Raw genomic sequence first — 9,728 nt, 5'->3', positions numbered from 1 at the left:
TCTCCAAACTGGTCTGAGTCATACATTCAATTCCACAAGTGTCCTTTCTTTTTTTTAATCCACAAGCATTTCTTAAACATCAGTCAATTCTCAGCGTTTGAAGAGATCTAAGCAGCTGTTAGTAAATATGCACCACCCTTCCTCTTGACCTCGGGTCACAGAATTACAGTCTCATCATTGTATTAATCACACAAAGGGGTTTCATTGAGAATTTACCTCCAAATACATAAACACACACACAGTTATGTTGATATGTTCAACATTTCCACTCAGCAGGTTCACTTACCAAGTTGTCAAGAGTTACCATCACTTAGTGCAATGCACTGAGGACCTAATTACCACTCAGGCCGCGTTCCTGCCCAAGTGAAAATCTCAATCCCATTGAGGAAACAGTCTGTCAAATCCAAATGGAGGGATATTTTAAAAACCTGTCCTGTCCTATTTAAACATGTCAATTTCACAAGAAAAAGGCTGAGCAACTTTAGAATTGAGGGGAAATGCTAGGACAGTATTGGGACAGTTTAGTAAAACGTGAATTGTTACACATTAGACAAAAGTAATGTGTCCGGTTTCCTGAATTTGATCATTGTACTGTGGTTACATAGAAGAACAGCCCTTTCCAAGGAGATATTTTGTGTAGTTGTATGGGAAGGTAAAAAGCAAATGAGAAGAAATGTGAACAATGGGTGCATCTTGGGAGAAAGGCCCCAGCACTGAACTTCCTGAATGACAGAAAGTGGCAGAGCTTAGTTTTATTGTAACAAACTTAGTATACTTTCTCGAAAAAAATATAAATCTAAATGCTTGATCTTGGTGTATAAGCCCTTAAGTGTTAGCCTTCAAATTACTTAAGAAGAAAAATTTGACCTATTTAATGAAAATGCACAGAAGCTTACAACCACATTTATTAGAAAAATATTCTCTCTTGAAAGTTCCCTTCTTTTGAGGTTGAAGACTTGCTCCGGGGCACTGTTCTTTCTGTTCTCATCAAATTCCCCTCAACGTGGCAGGAATCCCAGCTCTATGGGTGCTCTCAGGCCAGGGCATGACCAAGTTCAACCACAAACCCAACCCACCCCTCCACAGGCCTCAGGAAGCAGCACACAGAAGCTGGGCCTGTTCTCTCCATCCAGATGGTTCTGGAGCCGGCAGAGCCAGGGAAACGAGACTCCAGAACACGGCAGCTGCAGCAGCGTCGTCTGCCTGTGGCACTTGCGCCTCACCTCTTCTTCACAAACTTCTTTCTGGAAGCATTGGGATTTAACCGTCTCCTCCCGGCTCCCAAAGTGCTGTCTCGGATCTGCAGGGTAGCTGACCGGCTGGAGATGTCGTTCTCTGCAAAGGGAGATACCCCAGCTACGTAGTCTGGGGCGAACACATCCGTCTTCTGCCGGGCCTTGCGGGAGAGTCGCAGCTGAGGGAAGCGCTGGTCCTCAGTCAGATGAGGGTTGACGGCGTATTTGCCCCCTTTGGGAGCGGGAAGCGAATACTGCAAATAAGACAAAGAAAGGCCGTTAGAAGGACGGCGACCCACATTCACATGAGTCAGACCCTGTGAACGTCAAGCTTACTGACCGCTCTGGATGCAGGCGGGTGACACCAGTAGAGTTATCGTTCACCGCCTGCTACGCACTGAGCACCTGACACGCATCTTCCCTCTTGACCCTCACCTCAGCCCTCAGGTGAAAAAACCCAACACAGCACTTCCACTATATACCCTCAGCTAAAGACAGAAAAATTAGGTATACAGGCAGAACTCGAGTAAGCAAGTGCCATTTCCACAATGGTCTATGTTAGCAGTTCTGAAGCAATTACATATATTCTAGTGTTGAGCAAATAGTTAATTAGGGAAAATGGTGTTAATAAGATGTCCTGAATATGACGAGTGGGGGGTAGAATGAACTCTGGTGGTAGAGCTGAAATCGAAGTTATAAATTCAACTTTTAATACGTGTGTATATATACACACATGTACATAGTCACCATTTTTGTCCACCGTGGGCTGAGAATCAATGACATCCTAGGACAATGAACACACCCAGTGCCCAGATGTTTGCTTCGAAAATCCATTCTCCATAAAGACCAAGAGCTGCTCAGAAAAATGGCCGATTCTAGGGCTGAGGCAGTGTAAGAGTTGGGACATCTTGCTGTGCCAGAAAGCAAGAAAGTGTTCAAATAATTGGGACACGTCAGAAGGACACAGAAGCCAGCTTGAAGGGCCTCCATAAAGTCTGAGCATCTAAATAAATGATGGTGACGGATCACAGCCTACAGACGAAAATAAAAGTCCACAGACCACATACATATAAACGAACACATTAAGAGGGGAAGTTCCTTGTTACAGCAGAATGCCAGGTAAAGAATGTGGAAAGTGATAGAATTAGAAAATCACCATCTGGCAACCATCACTGTAAAAACTGTTTCAGGTAACTAACCACGAGTTAAAGTTTGAGGAGAAACAGCATTTACACAGTATTGGAATATCTTTCCATAAGTTACTTATTGCAAAGGATAACTTTACAGGAAATTTGTGGCAAAGTTTGAATATGATCCATTGATTAGACAGTATTAGTATTGCAATGTTAACTTCTTGGTTTTGATAATATTGTGGTTACATAAGAAACCCCCTAACCAAGGAAACAAAGTTACTATCACCAGTAAATTAGACAACTGATTATCATTTATCTCCTGACACAAGGTGCTGAAAAGCACACATCACTTTTGGTATTTCTGTCAAAAATGCACAGCCTACATCTAACCATGAGGAAATACTAGACAAACCCAAGGGAAGGGACATTCTACAAAGTAACTTGCCTATACTCTTAAAAATGTCAAGGTCATGATAGACCAAAGACTAGAGAAACCACTTCAGTCTAAAAGAGACTAAAGAGACATGACAACTAAATGTAATGTGTGATCCTAGACTAGATCCTGGACCAAAATGAACCACACCTTCTTTTGCTATAAGGGAAATTTATGGTAAAGTTTAAATATGGTCCATAGAGACAGTGGTATTTTAGTAACGTTAACTTCTTAATTTTGATAATTATATTGTGGTTATGTAAGACAATGCCCTTGTTTCAGGAAATACTCAAGTATCTAGGGGCAAAGGATCATCATATATAATGCACTCTCAGATGGTTTAGGGGAAAAAACCAACACACACACACAGTAGTCCCCCCTTATCCACAAGGAATATGTTCCAAGACCCCTAGTAGATGGCTGAAACTGCGGACAATACCAAACCATATATATACTATGTTTTTCCCTGTACATCCACATCTATGATAAAGTTTAATTTATAAATTAGAGATTAACAATAACTAACAATATAGGACAATTATAACACACTGTAATAAGAGTTACGTGCATGTGGTCTCTCTCTCAATACCTTATCGCACTGTGCTTACCCATCTTGTGACGGTGTGAGATGGTGCAGTGCCTTCGTGATGAGACGAACCGAGGTGAATGACACAGGCATTGTGAGGTAGCGTTAGGCCACCATAAGGGTTACTTGAACACAAGCACTGCGGTAATGTGACAGCTGATCTGATAACTGAACCGGCTAAGTGACCAACAGGCGGGGAGCGTATATAGCGTGAAATTTCATCATGCTACTCAGGATGGTGCACAATTTATGAACTGTTTATTTCTGGAGTTTCCGTTCAATATTTTCAGACTACAGTGGACCACGGGTAACTGAATCTACAGTAAGCAAAACCGTGGATAAGGGGGGGACTAGTGTATAAAACGACAGAACAAATGTGGTAGAAGATTAACATACGGAAATCTAAGTGAAGGATAGATGAGAATTATTTGTACTATTTTTGCAACTTTTATATAACTCTAAAATTATTTCAAAATAGAAAGTAAAATTCTCATGCATTAGACAGTGGCCATACTTGGAGAACTCATGCCAGGTTGGCTACTCTCATAGTCCTTTGTCTCTCAAGCCTTCTCTCAGGATTCCTCAAAACACACGCGGCTGCGTATCCAGCCCAGGTCTCTTCCTCTCTGGTTCCCCACGCTTCTGGAAATTGTGCCCATCCTCAACTACCTGCCCAAATCTACCCACCACGCTGTAAATGGCCTCCCTCTTTGTGACCCCACACGCACCTGGCCCTTACATTTACTGCCTGGAATTACTGGTTATTTCTCATTACACCGCAAACTCCTCCGAAGTCTCACGTGGAGGCTCTGTTACATACTGGCCCCCACCTGTCTTGATACCTAAATTGCAAGCTTTCAGGAGCTACCTTGTAGAAACCACAAACATTTTTTGTCCTTTGTTTGTTTCGATGCTGGTGCTGAGGCCTCGCCTTCCCAGCCTTAGGCCCTGCTGCTGGAAGAGTGAGACAAGCCACTCACCCGGAGGCCCCGAGGATTCAGCACCTTGGGGTTGCGGGAAAAGTGCATCTGCAGGGTTCCGTCGTCACTGACAGTCACAGACACTTTCTTCAGGGTCTTGTTTCCACAATGTGCACAGAACACTCGGCTCATGTCAGAGGTTGTCCTGGAGACGTAAAAGAATGCACTGTACTGGAGCCACAGGCAGCAAACCCTGTCCCCAGAGCACAAGATGAGCCACAGGACTCAGAGGAGGAGGGCACGACAAGAAATGGAGAAAGTCTAAACCACACTTCACGTCACAGACCAAGGCCACCGGCCTCATGCCAACGATATAAGCAAACTGCAGCTGTATTTCTCAGACACAAAGGGAAATGACACAATGATAATTAGCATATTGTTACATTAACAATGAACCCTTGTCAGGCATTAATCTACAAGTTTCACATCAAAACAGTCCTATATAGTAGCTACTATCCTCAATTTACAGATGGGGAAATTGAGGCAAGGTAAGGCAGCTTGTTCACGGTGATGTAGCTCTTAAGGGCAGATATAAATCCAGGGAATCTGGGTCCAGGATCAATGCTCTTAACATCACTGTATTTTCTCAAGGAGCATATTATTACAGTTCTAAATACTGTGTCCCCAAATATGAGCCTGGGCTTTAAGCCAGGAAGTGGTTCTGGAGGTGCCAAGAATTTATTAACAAATTATAGAGGAAACACCATAAAGCTGCTATGATTGAATGGGTGCGTGTGTTTAGGACAGACCCCAAGGCCTTGCCTCTTTCCTATCCACTAAAGTCCCAATGGTGGACCTCCCATTGTGTATTATTTCAAAGTAAATCCCTGATATCATTCCATCCATAAACATTTCAGTACTTATCACCCAATGAAGAGGGTTCTTTGCTCCAGAACCCACACCCTAAACCCTATGCCACCTCTGTCCCAGGGGTTTCAGGTGGGATGAGGAATACATGTGAGTGAGGTATACAAGGCAAGGCTCTCTGGGAAGTTTGTAGGAGAGAGAGGAAGAGGGCAGCGTGTTCAGCAGAGGGCACTGGGTCCGATTATCAGGAACTTACCTGAAACAGCCGTGGCAGCGCAGGATGTGGCTCCGGGCCTCTCGGATCAGCATGCCGTTCACCGCCAGCACATGCAGCCCCATCTGAAGCAGAACATTCTGCAGCCAACAAGTTAAAGCAGAGCTGAGCTCAGAGCACGATTCAATTTTCTTTTAACATCTGTATAATTATAGGTAAAGGAACTTCACAAACCCTGCTTGGGCTCCTAAAGGGCTTCTGCTGAGGAAAAGTAAGCTTAGGATGCTTCTCAAGACATGCAAACTAGGACAAGGACCCAGGATGTACCTCAAGAGCTGGGGCCTGTGCTCATTAGGAATCTCTTAACAGAGACATTTATTTTGTCAGAGCAAATATACTCATTTCTGGGCTGGAAACCCTCTTTACTTTCTCCAAGTACTTACCTGAGCAAAGGACATTAGACACACTGAAAGGAGAGCATCAGCAGATCATGAATAGCAAACATAAAAAATTTAATATCCTATATAATTTCGTCATATTATGATTTTCCTAGCCTCTAAGCAAACTATAAAAATACCAAAGAGCAGAGGCAGTTTCTAGAACCATTACATAATGACTCTGTACCAACCCCCAAACCTCCAAGGGACCACTGCCCATGACGGGCATGACACAAAGCCCAGGACTAACTGACGCCCACTCCACCCACCTGCATGGCAAAGTCTGTAGTCACACAGCCAACACGCACGTCCCTCGGGACAGTGCACTGTTCAAAATCCTGCCGGATCTGCTTGATGTTGCTGGGGGTTATCCACCCCCCCTCGTCATCACTACCTTCCTCTCTTTCTTCAAACCCATTCTCTTCCTTCTCCTCCTCACTTGGAACACCCTCTCCTCCGTCAATCTGAAACACAACAGAATTAGCACACTCCCAGCCCACAGGAGCGGCAGTTTGTCACCAAGAGGAGATGGTCAGTCAGGGCCTTACCAGCAGCTCCTGCAAGTCACGATCAATATTAGGCAAAGGGCTTCTCCAGAACATGAAGGAACTGAATTCTAGGTCCTCGGGCTCACCGGCTGGGTGCTCACGTTCCACTGTTTCTCGTGGGGGTTTAGGCTGAGGTTAAAAGAATAATTTTAAAACTAGAACATTGAGAGGGTTACAGATGAAATGATATATATGACCTACAAGTTAGATCAGACAGGGCGGGACAAATTATACCATTAGTCCAGGTAAATTTGGTTCTCTGTAAATAGTCAATTTGTGGAGATATGACTTGTAGCAGGAAGGGCAGGGCGAGCATGACTTGTCTAAGGAATTACCTTTGAGGGCAGATGGAAACCAGAAATGTGTAGAGGAGTTTCGGGGTGCTGAATCGATGAGCTCACTTTAACCTTTAAAAAAAAAAAAAGAAAATGGAAGAGTAATTAAAAGAGAAAATGATATTTCTCTCAGTTATTGAAGTAAAAGATATTCAATGTTTAAAAAAACTGGAACCCTGGCCAGGTAGCTTAGCTGGTTAGAGCGTTGTCCCCAATATGCCAAGGTTGTGGGTTCGATCCCTGGTCATGGGATGTGAGTCCACCACGGTTTTGATGACTTAAGGCAGAGAAGATAAAGCAATTCTTTGTCAACACTATTTGAAATTAATTATGATAAGGTTAATTATTTGGCTTCCAAAATCCTTTGGCCTGCAAACAGCCAGTGGGGCCCAGGCATAGATCCATTAGTCTCTTCAACCTACTCAAGGTAGGCAAGTCCCTAAAAGCACAACAGGAACTCAGAATTGTGAAGGTATCAGAGGTTTAAAAAAAAACCCCAAAACTAGCATTTATTGTTCTTGCTTGTGGAAAGAATTCTTTCTAGGAAAAAAAAAAAAAAAAAAAGTGAAAATGCTGTTGATTTTTATTCTTTCTGCATTTTTCTTTTCTTAATATAAAATTTTTATTGATTTCAGAAAGAGAGGAAGGGAGAGGGAGAGACAGAAACATCAATGATGAGAATCACTGATCAGCTGCCTCCTGCACGTCCCCTAGCAGGATTGAGCCTGCAACCTAGGCAGTGCACGGCATGATACCCAACCAACTGAGCAACCCCGGCCAAGGCTAATAATGATTTTGTGTTTACTTTTTAAAAGAGAGACACCAAGAAATATCTATCAAGTGAAATATGATGCCTAAGTTCAAAAGGGCTGAGGGTCAGTAGAGATGAAAGCAGACAGATGATAACTTGATAACCATGGAGGCAGAATGGCAGGGACCCTGGGTCCATTATACCATTCCCTCTACTCTTGTATATCTGATATTCTCCAAAATAAAAAAGTTAAAACAAATAAAACCAACAATCCTCCCAACTTACCTTTTCTGGTTCTTGTTTTAAGTGTGACACCCCAACAAACTCTGCTTCCAACTGGTACGTAAGTGCCAGTACTTGGATGTCTGTGGCAGACAGGCTGGGATAGTCTCCAGTTTTCTTTGAAAACTCAGTCACTGTAAACAAAAGATTCTCAACTTCATTTAAAGGCAAAAAGTCATATGACCTTAGATAACTATAATGAAAGTATGAAAAGAACTTAGGATCAATATGCCAAGAAATACCTCTTAACACTATCATCTATTCCCCCATCTTTTTCAATGGATGACCAGGTTCCAAAATGGGATGGAAAGTTAATCCAACCAATAGCTGTCGTAGTCTATGATGAAACAACATTATTGGCTGCTTTGTTAACAAATATTGGGCACTTTTTGTGTATTAAACACACAATCCCCCATAAGAAATGCCAGCTGTTACTATTGCTACTCTCCTGAGACATCAACAACACACACAGTACAATAAAATTTTCTGACATATTAATAGAAGGACGTCTTGTGCCACAATGTCACAAGGAACAATAACTATACTGCTCACACTTCCTAAAAAGCAGATACTAAGTAACAGCAGCAATTTCCCTGGGCACTTACTATGTACCAGGCACTGTGTTAAAAGCTTTTCATTTCACCCTTCAATCGAATCCTATTAAGTATAACTGTATTAGTATTTCCTCAGAAAGATGAAGTAACTCGTGAAAGATCTCACAGTAAGTTGGTGGAGAAAAGCTACAGGAGTCACAAACTAACAGTGTCGTGAAACATCTCCACCATCAGCCTCTAACCCCTAAAAACACTTCCAGTCACCTTGATCCCTAAGAGAACAACGCTGACTCCTAAGACAAGTCATCATTGTTTAGTTTTCTTTCAGGACTAACGTAAAGCCAAAAGCCATCCCTTTTTTCCTGATTTGAGGCGGGGCCTCCATAACCAAAACAGTCATCGCTCTGATCTACTGAAAAGAATGGGCGAGAGTAAGAAATCTGGGTTATCTTTTTAATCCAAATGTACTGAAGCTTGCAAAGCGCTGGGCACTAGGCTGAGTGACAAAGTCCTCACTCAAGGCTCCCAGCCACCTCCGAGGCAGGTGCTGTCATTACGCCCATTTTACAGACGGGGACACCCAAGTCCGGGGAGTCTGAGCGCCGTCCCCGGGGGTATAGAGCCGGTAACTGGCAGAGCCCGGCTGACTCCTGACTCAGGAAGCCTCTTTCCTACCACGACCTCCTTAGAACCTGAAGTTTCTAAATTCAACTGCTGATAAAGTAGCCAGACCCCGACTCGCACCCGAGCCGGTCCCACCTGCACCCTGGGGACCAGCTTCGCCCACAACACCGGGGCAGAGGCACTCACCCAGCCGCACGTACTCCGGCAACGGCTCTTTGAAACGCAGCTCGTAGGGCAAGACGGCGAGTCGCCGGCGCGTGGCCTTGTCCCGAATCTCGCTGACCACATCCCGGATGGTGTAGATGTTCTTCCCAATGTCCTGCAGACAGACCGGCCCAGCTCATCTCACGCACCCGAGCGCCCGCGCTCCGGCTCCGGCTCCGGCTCCGGCTCCGGCTCCGGCTCCGGCTCCGGCCGGGGCCGCCAGCCCAGACCCTGACCTCTCCGCCCCGGCTCCCGGTACCTGCAGAGCCGCGTCCCGCAGGAAAGCCCCGGCATCCGCCACAACGTGCTCCACGGGCGCCATCTTGGCCACACGAGCCCCGAGCGCGCCTGCGCCCGCCCTTGCGTCCCGCTGGGGGGCTCTGGGAGCCGGGAAGAGCAGGCGCAACGCAGCGGCGCCCCCTGGCGGCCGGGGCCCCACATCCCCTGGCGCAAGCTACCTGGGCGCATGCGCGGTGGGCTCGCAGCCCACCCAGGGGCTATGGGGCGGGGGCAAACCTTGAGGGGGGCCAGGCAAAGGGGGGCGGTATACTTGAGGAAATACGCTTCAGCATCCAGGCTTTTTTTTTAACGCTTTTTTTTTTTTT

At 45.0% G+C, this 9,728-nt stretch overlaps 1 protein-coding gene across 1 annotated transcript; it reads right to left on the bottom strand.

Annotated features, from left to right (window-relative positions):
* Window positions 1-39: 39 nt before the first annotated feature.
* NOB1 (NIN1 (RPN12) binding protein 1 homolog) lies at window positions 40-9,445 on the bottom strand. Its single transcript, XM_016200816.2, has 9 exons — window positions 9,383-9,445; window positions 9,106-9,238; window positions 7,745-7,875; window positions 6,709-6,780; window positions 6,374-6,502; window positions 6,095-6,289; window positions 5,431-5,528; window positions 4,368-4,512; window positions 40-1,489 (listed from the first exon to the last, which is right to left on the bottom strand). Exons 1-9 carry the CDS (start codon window positions 9,443-9,445, stop codon window positions 1,220-1,222), a joined length of 1,236 nt encoding a protein of 411 aa, XP_016056302.2. The 3' UTR covers window positions 40-1,219.
* Between the last annotated feature and the right edge of the window lie 283 nt (window positions 9,446-9,728).

Source organism: Miniopterus natalensis, chromosome 18 (genome assembly GCF_054644295.1).
Source record: "Miniopterus natalensis isolate mMinNat1 chromosome 18, mMinNat1.hap1, whole genome shotgun sequence".
Lineage (NCBI taxonomy): Eukaryota > Metazoa > Chordata > Mammalia > Chiroptera > Miniopteridae > Miniopterus > Miniopterus natalensis.
This window is presented reverse-complemented; position numbering and strand designations above follow the sequence as displayed.